Raw genomic sequence first — 18,900 nt, forward strand, 5'->3', positions numbered from 1 at the left:
AGTTACGGAATGCCGAAATGGAGAAAATTTTAACTTTGAGGCTGCCTAGCTCGAAAACTATGAGAGATATTAAAGGCGGCTAAACAAATATTAGAGAAACTAGTGCACTGTCTATCTAAATAACCATGTTTCAGAGTTGGGTTGTACGGGCGAATATGATTTTAGAGAGAGGGCTGGAAGAACGGAACCTATACCGCAGCTCCCTCTATAAAATCCGTTGCGCCGATACGTCTCAACTCTAAAACATGGTTATTTAGATAGACAGCGTACTAGTTCCTCTAATATGTCTTTAACCGCCGTTGATATCTCTCATAGTTTAAGCTAGGCAGACTCAGTTACAATTTTCACGATTTCGGCATCCCGTAACGTTGAGACAACGCGTTTTAGCCCTATGTTAGTATGATTTTTTTTAATTATTGTTTAGATGTGAGTGGATTTTGGCTACATAATAAATGAACATCCTGTATATCTCAGATTTTGAGTACAGTTTCAAAAGTTCATTTTCATAAACTGTAAAAGGCAGTGATTACTATGCTAATTACCCAAATTAAACGCAACTTTTGAGTTGTATACACGCAAACTACTAGGAAATGAGGACCATGCGCTAACAAGAAATATACTGGAAAATGAAATACGACCAAAATAAAAACGGGATGATAATCGATACAAATGTAGAGGGTGAGTATGACATGTCCGACCTTTGTTAAGTATGGTGGAAGAAGTTATTTATTTACTTCTTCTTGGCCAACCGTAAAGGGCATTTATAAATCCATATGTGACTGTTGTGCGCAATTAGTATATTCAAATTCACGAACGACGATGAACTGAAGGGTATGAAGATGCAATTGCAAACAACAACCGTAGTCATAACCATATAGATCAACTAAACAACGATGAAAATAGTGGGGAAATTAGAAATTACCAAAAGCGAATAGTTTACATCGCTCATTTCGAAATACAGCTAGAAGATTAAACTTACAAGAAACGACAAAAATCAGTGAAATTTGGCGTTATACCAAGCAATAGTTTGGGGGGGAAAGCGAGCATCCCGGTGGGGATACTTCAGCTGATTTCTTTGGGGGGAAACGAAATGTGATTGAGGGGGAAATCCCCCCCTCAGTAATTCGCACCCTGTAAGAAAACCTTATTTTAGGCCGATATGTTGAAAGGAGGAAGTTGTTACAATAACACACAGTTCAAAGTGAGTACAGGCACCTTTTCTTTCACGCACACATATAAAAAAAGCACCGCATTAATAAAAAATATTCATAAACATCTATGAAAGTCACTTAGCATCTGGGTTACTAACTTTAATCAAGGCACTAATATATTCTCTTCAAATCGTAAATCTATAATCCATATTGTACACATAAACCAGTTGCGTATCTCTAATGTATTGTATTAACAATATGTCAACAGGGAAAATACATCAATACAGGAATACTACGTAATTTATATTCTGTACAGTGTTTTCAGTGCGTTCTTATAAGAAATGCAACTTTTGCTACTTTAAGTAATTGGAGACAATACAATTCCTACTAATACAATTCCTAAACGAGACAAAGAAATTGCTTTTTTTTCTTTTTAGTTCTCTTTTTCATACACACCCCCACTCTTAATTCCGCAGTCTACTCAAGAATAAGCCTGGACTTTAGTTAAAAGCAGGAAATTCTTCCAACCATTGTAATAGTTTATCGACCAGAACTCTTGGTTTGGCAACTTAATGCGCCCGCGCACTTTACGAAGATCGCGAAAGGAGTTTTTGCACAAATGAAAAAGAAAAGACAAAGAGAAGAAAAACTCAACTCCCACTACAGTTGCCAAAAGTTTGTCTTTGATAGAGCACAAACACAATACGAATTTCCACTTCTGAAATATACTTCTTACTGTATCTTCCTTTTCAGCTGAAAGTCTTGCTTCAAGTAACTTAATGCATTCTATTCAAGATTTCAGAAGATGCAAATTGCATACTGATAAATGTTTTCAATATCTAGAAAAAGTAATAATTTAACGTTAACAAATCAACAAATATATTTTCATTTCTTAATAATAAGTTGGCTTTACTTTGTAAGAGGCTAAGTCACAAATGAACTCCTCAAAGTTGCTTCTTCATTAGTTTTCCTGAGGTCTAAACCAATTTAGACAACCAACTGTTTCATCCCAAAATGATGGATTCACCTCATTTTATGGAAGTCGTTACCTCGGTGTTCTCATATTTCGCTTGCCTGCACATGAAAACGGCAGATTAACTATATTCCAAGATAAAACTTACCGTCAACCAATCACAAATTATTCGCTTTAGAACAATGGACCAACATCAAGAAAAATATATTCAATAAATCTCTTCTGAAATCGTACTCAAGATGACACATCAAAGGCAACACATCATCTATTGCATGAGACGAGAAAGAGAACACGGCGTTCCGAGCGTCTGCGAAGATGATTCTATATTCGTTAAGTAAGGAAGACTCGCTGTAGTAGGAAAAATATCTTTCATTAAGGGCAGAAAAGGTCCTCTTGGGTAAGTTGATTCTAGTTTTTCTTCACTCATCAAATTTATAAAAGGTACCTCGAAAAAGATTGTGGAACTCTGTAACCAGCACTATAGTGCTCGCAACGACTCGTGAAGCCTGCGCTCTACACCATTCAGAGAACAGTTTTGCCTGACGTGTGGTGTATCGAAGGAATTCGGTATGATTCGTAGGGCTGGGCGTCTTCCGAACGCAGACTTAAAAAAATGTGAAACAACAGAAGCGCATCAACAATGTTGCCTAACTTAGAAGACACAAAGAAAAGCGACAAAAAAAAAAAAAAAACAGCACTTAAAAGAATTATAACACGAACACTAAGAATTATTCGAATTAATCACAATAACAATAGCAAAAATATAAAACAACAACAACTAAAATTAATAAAGCAAAACTTGGCGACAATCCGACAACACTGTACCCTTAGATGTTTTCTGTACATCGCAAAAGACGACAATGCCAAAATTTCATCAATGGGGATTGACAACCGGGACACGCCCTCGCGTTCTATTGGGTGCTTGAATTGGTAGATCTAGGTCAAGCTTCACGACTGCTTGCAACCACTATAGTGCGATTACATAATGGTTATATACTGTATAATTCAGTATCTTAATTATTATTTAATACTTATAGAGATATTAAAAAGCTATGAGTGTCTATTAGCTGAATCTGCTGAACTACGCATAGAAAGCTGAGTTCAACGCTTGAGGAGGAAGAAATTCCCTGCTGGTTTGACTCCCGCGATACTACGTTGAAGTTTAGGTATCGCGCGCGATACACGCTATGCTGATAGTCTCTAGTAGGAAACTGTAACCGATCTCCACGTGAACAAACCTAAGTTCATGTCCGTGCTGTCATCTCAGAATCGGCCCTTTGCAGGACAAATACAGGAGAAATAACATATACAGTTGAGTATACACATTTCGCCTGTGACCCCGACCGTATGTGTGGACTACCAAGATGACAAGAAGTTATAAAACCCAACAGGAGAACCCCTGGACCTACCAGTGGCCCCAAAACAGACTTTCACAAAAGTAGAACACAGCCGATTGATTACACAATAAAAAACAAACCCATCTTATACCCAGAGAACGTTATATTAATACAACTTCCTAAATCAGCTAAGAACCCACAGTACATTGTGCATATAATGAACCAGTGTTGGAAAAAATTTAAAAAGTATGCGTTTAAAACATGAAAAAGGTGTTCAAAATGTTTTAAACATGTTTTAAAACTCACAAGGAAAAAAAATGTCTTAATCATTTTGAACAGTTTAGATCATGATTTTAAACAATTCAAAATAGTGTAATAACGTATTTGTTAAGTCTTTTTTGCTCTTGCAACCGATCTTTTTTATTTATTTTAATCTCGCTAAGACTGCATTGTGTTGGGTACTGAATATTTCAGTATAGATTAGTAATTCTCAACTTATTTCATATGCCTCTTGCCAGTGACTCTCTTAAGTACTTTCTTGGTTGTAATAAGCTTTTTAGGTAGATTTTAAAATCTACCTACTATGGAGATATCACACAATCTATCAATATCCATGGTGAAACAAAAGTCCTCACCACCCTTGGGCGTTGAGAACGGGTTGAGGGAGAATGATGAAACTTGAAAGTGGTCTGACACATCAGATGGTGCTATCAAGCATCATGGCGGACAACTCTGCTTGGTATTCGAAATTTCAAATGCAAAGGGAATCGTGTTACATGTTATAAGGCTAGGATTTTACCAGAAATACGGTTGAGTGGTTATTTTAGCCTTAAAGCAAATCATTTCGGAGTTACCGCTTCTGAAAGTTTTCTAGGTATGCCCTTAGAAGTTAAGCTCGCGTTTCGTGGAGGCGGGTCAGATTTTTGTTGCAAAATTTGATTACTATTTCAGAACACTGATGCTAATAAAACTATTTTAAAATAATAAATTTTCGAAAATTAATGTTTGAAGCACACTTCATGTTGTGCTAACTTTAGAATATTTTCTGCAAGCCTATGTAATTGATTGATTTTTTGGGTCAAAATTTATTGAAGAAAGGTATTTTGGCGTTCAGAGCATAACGCATCCATTTTCAATCAAATTCAGCTTTGCTCAGCAAATGAATTCTATTTCAAAACATAATATCTTCGCAGTCATCTAAAACAAATGCAACTAAAACCACATGAAAGGCCGTATGATACTTTCATATGGTAACCGCTAGACAGAGGTGTCAGTGGGACAGGAGGGCAACCGCCCCCATCCCTACCCTGAATTTCAGATTTTGGGAGCAGTAAGGTAGTTTTAGAAATCTTTTGATAAGCGAAGTCCAACAGAACAAGCTTGAGGTCCTTACACCGAATAAATACGGATAACATACAAATGATTAAAACTGGAAAATTGCTTAGGTGCAATTTCCTGAATTTTAAGCACGCTCAAAACTCGAAAGTAGAGCCACCTTTGGAATCCTTGGGCCAAAAAATATACAAGAGAACAATATAGGCCTAAGCTCCTTACGGTCAATGGAAATGTATTATAACTGATCAAAATCCGTATTTATTCGGTGTAAGGTCTTCAAACTTTTTATGTTGGACTTTGCTCAGCAAAGGGTTTCCAAATCTGCATTACTGCCCCCAAAATCTGAAATTCAGGGTAGGGTGCGGATGACCTCTAAACGAACGCCCCTTTCTAGCGGCAATCATATAAAATACTAGCGGTTATGCCGGTTAGGCTAAAGGAGACAGTGTTGATGAGAGATGAGTGAAAAAATGGTGGAATGAAGAAAGTGGGAAGAAACGGGAGAACCCCGAGAAAACCCACTAGCACGGTGTTTGTCCACCACAAAGTCCACACGGCGCGAGCTGGGATCGAACCAGGGACCCCAAGCACCGGATTTGAACGCTCTACTACTGAGCCACCGCGCCCCCTTCTTTCATCTCGTATTCGTGGTTGTGAAGATATGACGTTTTCCGTTGGTGTATTCTTTTGTACACACCCTGCATTTATTTAACGTAATTATATATCATGGACTATGGCATTCTGAGCTTGACTTGCTAATCATTCCCACGCTGCAGCGTACACAATATAATGTTGATATCTTAAATTTATGAGCAAGGAGAGGGAAATTAGCCCTCTCCCCCATTCCATCAACGCCCTTGTCTAGCAGCTATCCTATGAAACTCTAGTCCACACCCTTTCATGTGGTTTTTGTTCCATTTATTTCGTACTCTTGGCTACGAAGACACTGCGTTTGCTGAGCAAAAGTGAACCTTGCTGAAAATGGACTTGGAACCCTTGTACTCGGAACGCCCCATATCTAAATATATTTTATAAAACTGAGTTGGAGTCAAATTTATCCTGTAACCTAAGTTTGTTCGAAACGCATAAAATTAGTTTTAGTTTGATTGATTACAGTCTTACATAAGTAGCAAGGCTATATGAGACAGGCTTTCTCTTTAAAGTGAGATCCGAACCATTAATTTTTAAATTTTACGTCGAATCGCAGTCAAAATCTAAACAGAAAATTCCGACTTCTCGTGCCTCTCGTGATCCCTCAAAATTTAATGTTAAAAGACTGAAAATTTCGCCCTGTAGCGTGGTGCATACATACAGACAGACGAATAAATTGAGATCAAATTGTTCCAGACATTGACGTTCGGCACTGATGTTACGCGGGCGACTGCCATACTTTGCGCTTTCTCGCCTGGTTCCTTCATACAAGATATGCAAGGCGTAAAGTTTTTAAGAAAATGTAGAACTGAGGTGAGGAACGGGGGCGAAATAAAATTTTTATAATATAATGAAAAAGATACAAAATTAATTCTTACCTAAAGTTCGCAGTTGTATTTCAACCACATCACTGACGTTAGAATCATCAGAAACAATTTTCGGATCAACACTTTTACAATTTGTTTGGGTTTCCAGTTTTTTCACGCATTGTATTTTTCATAATGATTCTTCATTCTTTGAACTAAACCAACCATTTCTCTCTTACACGTTTTGCAACGAGCTCGTATGGTCGTTTTCTTATCTGATGGAGTTTGAGTTACTTTAATAAATTTGCTCCAAATGATGTACTTTCTTCTTCCCGTAAAACTCATGTTAAACCATTCCACGTGGTACGTAGACTGAGAACCAACCTGTGCTATATTAACGAATGCCTGCGATATTTTAATTTCAGAGCCGCAATTTAGCAAATAACATTGTTTGTTTTCTGAACACAACACAAAAATTTGTTTCCATGATAATTATTTTATTTATTTTTTAATATCAGTTCTACAGGTAGTCCAATCTTCGACTACGATACTTTCTCGCAAGTTAACTGAGAAGCAATTAAATAATACAATATACGTTTAAAAGAAGGGGGGAAAAAAACAGACAAAATAAATTGTAGATCACCACATTAACTTGCTGTAACCACGACGAATCAAAATATTCACATTGGAAGAAAATAGTCATCTGAATGGGGAGCATTTTTGACAATTTTCTTCCCCTGGCAGATTAAAAAAAAAAAAATAATCATGTTTAAAACAAACCTTAAAAAATACACGTGTTTAAAACAAAATGTTTAAAACGTATACAAAATTTGTTTTAAACAAAATCAATTGTTTAAAACAAGTTTTAATCATTCGTTTTAAACATTGTTTTAAACAAAACAACCCTGTAATGAACTATATAGTCCATACCTAAGGGAAAATGATAATCTGTCGTCACTTCTCCATATCACACAAGTTATCTAACCCAAGTATATCACCCTACAAACACCAGTTAAAGACCCATTTTCATACCCAAGAAGATGTGGAGATGTTCCCACACAAGTGCTACCACACGGACTTCGGTTCGATTGCATACTTATATGCAAACGATGAGCCACATGATCCCAAATCACAAGTATTAGCCACATTCACCTGTATTGTAACAAAAGTGCCGCAAAACCTCTCAACGCAGGAAGTGAAGACAGCTGCTAAGACAATGCGTGCACTTCACCAACCTAAAAGAATCTAAATAGCTTGACCATAGTCCAACTAGACCAGTCAGAGTCTTCACAGACAGTTTTCTAGATTTTGACAGCCTACTCAACATGAGGGCATACTTAAAAGAAAAAATGTCATATCCAGAAATCCAGAAGGGCCCACGTCCCTCGCTCTGCATACGATGTTGAAAATATTCTCACACAATAGAGATGTAGATTTGCTGTAGTTGTGGAGAAGCACACACTAAAGCTTGTGACAAACTTTGAAGATGCAATTTTTGAGTCATCTGCAAGACTAGAGGACACAGGACTGGCAGCAGCTACTGCCCTCAAAGACCTTACCAAAACAAGCAACAGAGAACAGAAATGTAGCTTCGTATAACCTCCAAAGATAACATTATCACACCAACCAATGAAACCAGCGGGCTCAAAAGGACAAGGAATAGCACCAGGAAGCAGAAAAAAAACGTTCTATTTGTCTCACATAACCCTCAATATGATCTTAGGGTCTGGTGTTGATAAGTTGTATATGATCAACGAACCAATCTAAATCTTAGGGACACTAAGTGGTGAGGGAGAAAAACCTAAATGATGGTCTCAGGTGTTAAGCCACCAGTCTAAATGATAATCAGAGAGGCTAAATTATGTCTCAAGTTTTCTTTCTCTCGATCTGCTAGGAACAATCTAAATGCTAAAGATTAAGGTCAAAATGAACAATAAATGATTTGTTCAAATTACTAGAAGCTTCTTACCCAGTAAGACCCTATATCATTCTAAGAGTAAAAGACATGTTACACTTTTACTTAATCTGCGTCGTGTACGTAAACTCAACTAGGCGTTCTTCGCTTAAAACCTGTGAACTTCTCAAGCTATGTTCTATAACTCTTGCTGATAACGTGAAGTCAAAATCTCTGTTTGACGTCTTTTATTCTATGTAGTATCAGTGCTTATTTTCTGCAGAAAAAGCGCCGGTTATCAGCATGAATTTGTATTACAGCAATTTCTACACTTTAACGTATCCTCTGATATGTCCTCATTGTCTCTAACCATTTCTTTTTTAGTATCAACTGCAGAATGACAATATTTGCTCGGAGTGCGGTTCTAGTATCCTGATTAACAATGGTGCAGAGCTTGTCCATGAAGCGGAGATGTTCTAGGTGAAGTTACTGTAACATTCATCTGAGTGATTCCTCTTTTACTTCGCTGGAGGATACAGCTATTGAACCCGAAGTGCTATTTAGAGAATGCAGTGTGTCCAGCACTTTATTTTCTTTAAGATACCCAAGGAAATCACGAACTGATTCTCTTCCACTTAAGGTTAATGTAAAGGGACAAGTTTTGCCGATAGATGGCACTACAGTCTTCGTATCTCTTCCATGTATTTTTTACCTTTCACGAAAATTTACAATTTCTCTTACAAATTTCCACCTAGAGACTTTAAATTTTTAGAGAAGGAACTTCATAACCTATTAAAGGGAACAAACCATGCCGATTTTTTATTTAGAATTTTCTTCATTGTTGAAACAGTTCCATTGTTAAAGGTCTGGATATCAATTTTAACAATCAAGCCATTTCAATAATGAAGAATATTCTACATAAAAAATCGGCACGGATTGTTCCCTTTAATAGGTTATGAAGTTCCTTCTCTAAAAATTTAAAGTCTGTGGAAATTTGTAAGAGAAATCGTGATTATTTTTGTGAATGTTAAAAAATACATGGGAGAGATACGAAAACTGTAGTACCATCTATCGGCAAAACTTGTCCCTTTCAACCAACCTTAAGTGGTATTTGCGTATTAATTTCTAATTTCAGTTTCATCAAAGTCAGCCCAGGATTGTCTGATCAATACGTGCAATCTAAAATCTTAGTATGTAGAAGCAAATCGCGCCCTTCAACCAGACACTTTTTTTCACATTTCTATGACAAAAATGATTAAAATTGTTAAAGAAATTTTGATTTTTTAAGAACTTCATTAGAAATATGCCGGTATTACGTACCACCAGAAAAAAAGAAAAGCACTGTAATACCAATATTTAGGGTAGGAGCATGTTAAGGACGGTTATGAGAGCATAACATTGGGGACAAAAGAAAATCAAAAATTCATGTAATAGAAGAATATGTAAATAATGAAGTCTTCCTTGTTATTTGTTAACAAGAGTTGTCACCCGTTCAGTACAGAGAATAATAATGGAACAAGAAAACAAGAGCAACATACTTCCGCCAAACGAATCTTCTTTGCAAGAAAGAAAAGTCTCTTTCACATATTCATATTCAGATGAGTTACTATCGTCATGGAATGGCACCAAGGGCCCTTACCCCTGTGACTCGTGAACTTATTTAAACCCTTGATAACGGCAGGTATGCGGCTATCGATGGGTGTCGTATTCATTGGTGTCCGAACTCATTAGGTCAGAACTTACGAGCCCAGATCTCACGCTGACTGAACTAATTTCAGAAAGTGAGCGTGAAGTTGAGTGTACGCGAGTTCCAAATAGAGTTGTGAATAAGGTCGAGTAAGAACCATGTCCCAATGATTTTATAAAGAGGTGACGCTGAGTAGTATAATGTCAGACTGGTGATGTGTGTGTGTGATGTCGAAATGAAGTTGTGTGTGAAATGACTGACTGTGACTGTGAAGTTGAGTGAATATGAGTCCAATTGATATAAGCGTTATGCTAAGTTGATAATGTGAATGTACAGTCGAGTTACCGTGCTGTCGAGTTGATAGCGTGAACATGAGTGAATTGAGTTTAAAGTAGCATCTCTGATCGTACCTACTTTGTGATTATATCTAAAATCGAGCTGTAATGCTGAAAAAAGACCGGGGGAGGGATGTCATCGACATGAGAATTCTACATTGTTTCCGTAGTAAAAATTTATTTAAAACGCATGTGCCTTCCTCAAATGACGCTTATGCTACATATTTACCTGTACTTGCAAGTCTTCAATCTTCAGTCGCTGTTCCTGCACCTCTTGTTGTAATTCTTTGACTTTGGCATTTTGAATCGTTAAATCTTTGTCACCATCAGAACTTCCTTCATCATCCGTTTGAAGATTTTCGTTCATGTCTAATTCACCAAGCGTTGAAAAGATTTTCTTTGCTGCTGCTAATCGCTCCTTGTCCCCTAAAATGTGAAAATGAAATATGCGTAAATTTCAATAAACCCGCTCTATTGAACTAAGATACAAGATTGAATAATAGATTCTTTGCACAGCTGGAAAAATGTAAATATTATTTGTTTTAGAGTATTGGGGAATATTAGAAGTTAAGAGTAGTAGACATCAATCAGTGGTAATTTGAGATCCACCTTCTGACGGGATTTTCAACACAAGAGGAGTGAATATAGTAGTGCTAAAGTACTGGTATAACCTACGTTGAGCAGGGTTGGAGATATGTACTGGAGCGGATGAATTTCGCAGCTCTAAGAGATAACTTTCCCCATAGGCCACTGCTAAAATTATCACTGACTTCAATAAAACCAGTTCAATAAAGATTCGGAGCAAAACAAACTTTCATTTGCTTAAGAGTGCTAAGTATCTAATTTTTTTTTAATTTTTTTAATTTTTTATTTATTTCTTTGTCAAATTCTTTTACATGGGGAAGTATTCTGTTCTTTTCGACCTTAATTTGATTACTCCCTGAAAAACAAATGACATTATATATCATGTGACTCAACCGAACTTATCCGATGGAAATCAAACTTGGCATGAGGATAGACCTTGACCTACTATGTAATGTGCGAAATACTTTATTGTACAGGCTTTTAGTTTTTAAGTTACAGGCGCTCAAATTTTGAAAGATACTTTCGAAAACAGAAGTCATACACTGAACTCATCTGATCGGGATCAAATTTGGCATAGTGGTAGAACTTGACCTGCTATATAAGAGTATGAAATAATTATGTTGTGCAGTCTTTCGATTCCCGAATTATGGGAGGTCAACTTTTGGGTCATATTTTCGGGAAAAAAAAATCTACCGAACTCATCCGACCTGAATCAAACTTGGCATCGTAGTAGGTCTTGACCTACTATACAAATGTGTGAAATAATAATATTTCGTTCCTTGATTATGTACAAAGCTCTAAATGAATAAGTTGGTAATAATAAAAACGTAATAAATATTTAAATACCAATTAAAGACCAGTCTTGGAAAAAAAATCAAATGGGTGTATTTTCTTTACGACTGTGTATTTCACTTGTCTTTAAAATGAACTGGGATTTTAATGGTTTGATTATACTAAATTCTTTAATTCCAGTTAAAGGTCACTTGCCTTCAGAGGCGGAAATGAGGAGGGCGCGAGGGGACAGTGTCCCCTTAGTAAGCTAAAGGGTTTGCCAAAGAAGGAAGAACGTAAGTAGTTATTAGTTAAAAAAATGAATGATGTTAATATTGATAGTTATTTGTTTTGCATCAAACGCTATAATTGCAGTTGGTCACTCACGAAAGTTTGCTTGTGCCACTGCTCTTTCCCTCTGGTCTTCTGTTTTGGTGACGTAGCCCGATCACACTGTATCTATTAATGACTGTTTCCCTAGTTCTGGAATTCTATTTGCATCCTTTCTTAATCGAATGCAAATAGGTTTAACATTTTCAACAACAACGTCTTCAATAATATACGTTTAGCAATAGTTACGGGCACACAAGCACTGTAACTACATAAATCGTGTATATTATCAAAAAATACTAACAATATGTTCCAGCACGAATACTTTGAATATCAGATAATTAGTGGTAACATTCTAAACCCCAAAAAAGATATTTATTCAACAACTGCCGCTCTCTCACTACGCCATCATAGTTGTTTTGTATTTTGATGCACTCAACTAGAACGCTGATTGGCTATTGAATGTTCTTGAATTGGATTGTTTAGAACAGACCGAAACGAAATCTCTTGAACGAAACTATTGAATTCAAGACAAAAATGACGTCAGTGCTGACGTCTTTTTCATCAAATAGTCTTGAATGGTCTTGAACAAGAGTCTTGTTCAAGTTTTCTTTGATCGTCTACAAGCAGTATTAGAGAAAGGGTTAATCATTACTCGTACAACTTCCATTTACTCTGAGTATACAGAGAAAAAGGACTCATTCCTATCAATAACATGGACTCATCGGAGTGTCCCTATGTTTTGGAGAATCATCTTAATCATTTCTTAAATTGCTTTATTTAAAAAAGCTATTACTTCAAGGTAGTTCAAGTTTACACATTTCGAATACGGTCCTAATTAAACTCTGCTAAAGACATTAAAGAGGATCATGTGAAACGTACATTGATGAACGAATGCTTGCATGTGTAACTGGATTAAGAGTATATAGACACTTTGCCTAGATGCTTATGCAAGTCGTAACTGTTAAATGTTTTGAGGTTTGCATATTAGCTATACGCGAAACGTACATGTATCAATGATTGGGGCGTGGATAGTAAACGTTAATAAATTTTTGAAACTAGCAATTTCTTTTGTTTACACAATTATTATGTTCGTAATATGTATCTTTAAGCTCTGAAGCATGGATAACATTACATTGCTAACCACTGTAAGTGAAAAGCTGAATGACCTCTTCTCGCTGCCAAAACTGACATATTTCTGAGCAATAAATGAAATTCGTCTACAATACAAGTAAAATATACTTTTATACTTTTATATTACTTCGACCCTAAATATGGCCTAAAGCTAATAGGCCCAAATATACACTTAAATGATTCAAATATACATTTATATGACCAATAAAGGAAGTCTTTTCATGTTCAAGAGACAAAAACATTCTTATAATTAGACATGCAAAAAGATACCAGGATAAAAATATGTCATTGAAATCCGAGCCTCAGTGATGGCATTTGGTGTTTTTAAACATACCAGCTCTGAAAGCTAACAACAAATATACCTATATTACGTAACTAAGGGTTGGTCCTGGGGCTGCGGCGGTTCAGTGGTAGAGCGTTCACCTCTGGTATATGGGGTCCTTGGTTGGATCCCAGCTCACGCCAAGTGAGCTTTGTAGTGGACAAACATCGTGTGCGTGGATTTTCTCGATGTTCTCCCGTTTTCTCCCACTTTCTTTATTCCACCATATTCATTCATAGTCCAGCTGGCATAACCGTGAGACGTAAAACTTACAGATTTTTAAAGGTGGTCCTGGATTCGATTCCCAGTGGGACAGCAGAATAATTCAATTTCACATCATTCACTTTCATTAATCATCCATCTGCTTTAATATAAATGGCATAATCGTGGGACATTAAATAAAAAAATAATTTCATTTCACTGTGACTGAAGTAACAACGAATGCAACTGAAGTGTCGAGGTTGACCACACACATATATCGTCGCGTACAAGTTTACAATAGAAAGGTCTTATACAGTATCATGTACTAAGACGCTAAGCTGATTACATCATATCAGTCAATAAATACACAAATAAACAGAAAGAAATGTTCCTTTACTTATCCTAAGGAATCAATGAACGACAATTTGACTCCAACTTCCTTTTTTCAATTTTTTAAGAGCAATATCACAATATGAAATCATATCGTACCTACATCAATTAGATTAGATTTTCTTTTCCACGCAACGTAAGATGTCATGAGCTTTTCAAATACAGTAAAAATAAATGTTCACACACAAATTAATCTTACCTTCAATGTTTTCTAGTAACTTCACTATGTACTGGAGTTCCTTATTACCTATCTTTGGTTTTGATTTATTTTCATTATTCTGGTTATTGTTATCTAAAATATCTAAAACAGTCCCTTCATCATTGTTCTCTCTATTCTGTAGCTGCACCAAGGATTGTAAAATTTTTACGTGTTTCAGTTCAAGTTCAGTCTTATCACGTATCTAGAATAGAAAGAATGTACAAAAATTAGAAAAAAATATCAATGTGTTCCTCTTCAAACTTGTAATATATAGAAAAATAATAAATAAATAAATAAATAAATAGGTTCTTTGCAGGAAGGCCAACTGGATTGGACATATCTTGGGGAGAAATATTCTTTTTTATACCTCCATAGAAGGAAAGGTAGGAGGAAAACGAGAAGTAGGAAGAAGAAAAACAACTGATCAATGATTTGAGCAACAGAAGAAAATGTTGGGATTTAAAAGAGAAAGCTGAAGATCGAGATACGAGGAAAAAATATTTCTAGGCCCAAACTTAAAATTAGAACAAAGGTACATATCATTAGTCCCCGGACCTGCGAAAAAGGAGAATACTTAATAATAATAATAATAATAATAATAATAATAATAATAATAATAATAATAATAATAATAATAATAATAATAATAATAATAATTTTTATTGCATTCTAGAAATTACAGACAGAACTGCCCACTTACAATTTCCATACAAATAACACGCAAATAATAAAAATAAACATAATACATCATAAAACACAAATTATACATGCACAGAAAAAGGGGAAAAAATCATGCATAAAAGAAACATGTTGTTATATAAAAGAAAATAATACTCTCAGCTGATAATGAAATGATTGTATAACTGTCTTTGTATATTATTAAAATTATGATCAAAAATTTCAATAACAATAGCAAAATCATTGGCTACTGATAAAATTTTATACAAAGGAACATCATTGAGAAACTGAATGGGTTTAAATATTTTCGGATTTCTTATATGATAACTGGTTGTATACAGAGTTATTATTGATAACAGATTCAAATTATCGTGAAGAATTGAATGTAGCATTTTAAGATGAAAAATAATCCTTCTTTCAGACAACCTTAACATACCTAAGGACTTCCTAACTTCATTCAACGACATACCTTCATAACACTTAAACTTCCAGCGTAGGCAAGCGAGAAAAATATTTTGAATTGTCTCCAGAGCAGTAGATATATCGCCTATATTTCTATTCCATATGATTGAACAATATTCAAGATGACTTCTAACATTGGAATAATAAAGAATAATGCAAGTTTTAACAGACTTAAAATCTTTAGACATCCATTTAAGAATTCCAAGATTCCTTCTTGCTTTGGAAGTTATATTCTCAAGATGCTGTTTGAAAAGCAATTTGCTGTCAAAAAAATACCTAAATCTTTAATAGTATCTACAATTCTAATTGGAGTATCATTTATGTTATAAGTGAAAAAAATAGTTTTGTTTTATTCGTAATATTCATTGTAAAGATTTTGTTACAATTTAAAGGTAGTATACTGTTTTGAGACCAAAGAAGTATTTCATTAATATTATTTTGGAGCACCAATCAATCATGCAAATTTACAATAGTTTTGTAGAGTTTGAGGTCATCTACTACATCAAACATTTACAATCCAAATTTTCAGTTATATCATTAATAAACATTAAGGAACAGAAGTGGTCCGAGATTTAATCCTTGCGGAACACCGGAATATATATTATATACGTCTGAAAGATTACCCTTATACCTAACCACAAATTTTCTTTGTGACAAGTATGATACTAACCAAGTAATAAATACAATGGAGAGATCATAATGTTTCAATTTGTAAATAATAATAATTCAGAAACCTTTATTAACAAGCAGAAGAACTAAAATTCCTGTGAAGAGTAATTACTGAGAAACTTCCTATAATTAGATTCATTTTTTTAAAAAGTTTGTTGTAAATAATTCAAATATCAAACTGTCATATAAACTGTTATATTCTTAATCTTGGCGAGGCTCTAGGGAAGGAGGGCTCTTAATAGTACTCTTACTAATTCAGTGACTTAAACTGGAGTTAGATTAGATTAAGTAAGGTAATACTCTCTAATATTTAATGTTATCCGAGAAACCTATTTAAAATACACATTTAAAGAGAAATGAATGAAATCTTTAAGTTTTACGTCCCACGGTAGTGTAACAGCCGTACTTCCTATTGTTGTGTTTTCCTTTTTTCTTTTCTTTAATTGAATATTATGTGATTCTTGTTGTTGGTTAATCAGATTTAATTATGCTATGGGATGCTTAAAAGTACGGCCGACCTCCTCCTCTTAATTGGGAAGTTACCAATTGCTTATCCGTGGGCGCCTTTTTTAAACACCCTATATATATATATATATATATATATATGTGTGTGTGTGTGTGTGTGTGTGTGTTTTTGTGTGTGGGTGGGTGTCTTTTTCGTTTATTTCTTCTGTTTAATGTGTGTGTTTTGTGTGTTCTTAAATCCCAATGATAGAATATTCTCAATGGAAAATTCCTATTAACATTGGATGTCGTAGGAGAGACTTCAAGGGTGGGTAATTTACAACAGGATATGAGAGAGATTTTTGGATATGTTTGTTAGAAAATGATCACCTGGCCTTACACATGAGGAGGACGTAAGCACTAAATATCAATGTGTCATTTTTTAATATAACAAAAAATATGTACGAAAAGGGAAAATACTTAAGTCTATGTGCGCACGCAGCTGAAGTGCTGGGTGCACAAAAAGATGTATATGGAAAGTTAACATTGGTGACCAAAGTACAAAATAGTCATAAGATCTGACTTAAGCTGCAGAAACTTGTCACGTTTTTTGCATTTACTATAAATGTGATATGTATGCAAAAACTGATGTAACTTCGTAGACGCACGTCATACTATAAACCTTGGGAGTCCGTCGGTAAATCTCTTTTTCGGCATTTGTAAATCTAAATTCACCGACGGACTTCAACCGTAACTTTACTTTCTACAAATAAACTGGGCAAGATAATTCGTCTCGATTATTTGAAGTACTTGCTACCTCTTATGGATCTGTCTGCAGCTAAAGATTGAGAGAGACTTAATATGTTTGTTGTTTATTCACGTGTGACCGCTCGCATACTGTCCTACAGTTGAAATTATGAAGTACGTTCCGCTCGCGTACTGGAGCTGCGACAATAGGCTAAGGAAGAGGCTCAAGAAGAGACGGTGATGATGAGAAATAAATGAAATGGTGTTTGTCCACCACAAAGTTCACCTGGCGCGAGCTGGGATCAAACCAGGGACCCCATGCACCAGAGGTGAACATTCTACCACTGAGCCATCACAGCCCACTCACATTTAAAGAGAGATGAAACAAAAGATACGAATCATTGTACTCCTTTCAATTTATTAAATTAAATTATACTGCGATTTACGAAATATTAACAAAATTAGAATATTTCAGAAAACTACCCCCAAAATTAAACTACTACTTGCTGATTTTTCACTTGAAATGGCATATGTATTCCATATTGTAGGGTTGTTACTGTTTGTTTATAAAATACTAGCAGAATACCCATTCTTTGCACAGGGAGAATATGTTTCATTTTCGACATAAAGGGATGAACTTGGATTTAGATGGCATCGAAAGTGTCACTGTTCGTCTCAGCGATCCCGAAAACTATGGATTTGACACTAATATCGGTCATTTTTGAACATTTTTAAATATCTCCCTCCCTCCCTTAAGTTGCACCGTCAAATGAAATGATAAAAACCATCTCTGTGCAAAGAATGGGCCTGAACCTCGAGCCTGAGTTAGATCGAGATCTATCTTGTGGTTCAAGAGTTAGTTATTAAAACAGATAGTGACTTTCATTTATATATATATATATAGTCTAGATGAGCAAATTTTTTTTTTTAAATTTCTTTTTAGAAAACTGTCTGAAAAACTCACTTCAAGAAAAACTACACCTTGTAGATATTTCCAGAAGAAATGATTCATACCACCTTATAGATTTGTTTATGATATATGAACAAAATCGGCTAAGGAGTGAGAAAATCGTCCGAAAGCAAGATTTAGATTTTTGAGTTTAGCATGTCTTTCAGTAGCGACGCTATATGACACGTAAGCCTACAGATTAATGTTCGATCCGAACCACATGAGATTCTGCCTGGAATCAAAATCGAGTCTCCCACGTCAAAGGTATCTAGGGAGACTAGGATGCCTTTGGTGCGGGAGGTCCGGATTCGATTCCAGACGGGAGTTATGTGAGAAACTTATTCCCAGAAACATACTATTCATTGTGTTATCTTTTGGAGGAATTGCTTACGTCACATTATAGGATTGATTGTGAAATATTTATTTATGAAATTTGAACAAAATTGCTTAAGCAGTTCTTGATAGAACTGTCTTTTAGAACTTCATTTCAAGTGTACACAACCCCTTGTTTTTTCCGAAGAAATACGTAGCATCAGAACAATACTACAGGGTTGTTAATTTTTGTTTCTCAAATATGAACAAAACTGACTGAGCAGTTTTTGAGAAAAATCACCTGAATAATTTTTTTTTTTTTTTTTTTTTTTTTTTTTTTTTTTTTTTTTTTTTTTACGAAGAAATAGTTAAAGCCACGTTACAGCATTTTTAACGAAATATGGATACAAAATCAGATAAGTTTCTGAGAATATCGTTCGAAAGTATTTCATTCCCGAAAATAAACTAACTCTCTTCGAATTTTTTCAGTGGTATTAACGAAATACGGGTACAAAATCAGATACGTTTGAGAATATCG

The 18,900-nt window shown here is 35.2% G+C and overlaps 1 protein-coding gene across 1 annotated transcript in view; it reads right to left on the reverse strand.

Moving 5' to 3' along the window:
• LOC145676837 (uncharacterized) overlaps positions 1-14,303 on the reverse strand; it is a gene marked incomplete at its 5' end in the record, with an annotated part of 36,517 nt that extends 22,214 nt beyond the window's left edge. The window contains 2 exons of the mRNA XM_081747623.1: positions 10,399-10,595; positions 14,102-14,303. Of these exons, the coding sequence (XP_081603749.1) occupies positions 10,399-10,595; positions 14,102-14,303 (399 nt within the window). The remainder of the gene's footprint in view (positions 1-10,398; positions 10,596-14,101) is intronic.
• Positions 14,304-18,900: the final 4,597 nt, after the last annotated feature.

The sequence above is a fragment of the Thermobia domestica genome, unplaced genomic scaffold (genome assembly GCF_964235325.1).
Source record: "Thermobia domestica unplaced genomic scaffold, izTheDome1.hap1.1 HAP1_SCAFFOLD_414, whole genome shotgun sequence".
Classification (NCBI taxonomy): domain Eukaryota; kingdom Metazoa; phylum Arthropoda; class Insecta; order Zygentoma; family Lepismatidae; genus Thermobia; species Thermobia domestica.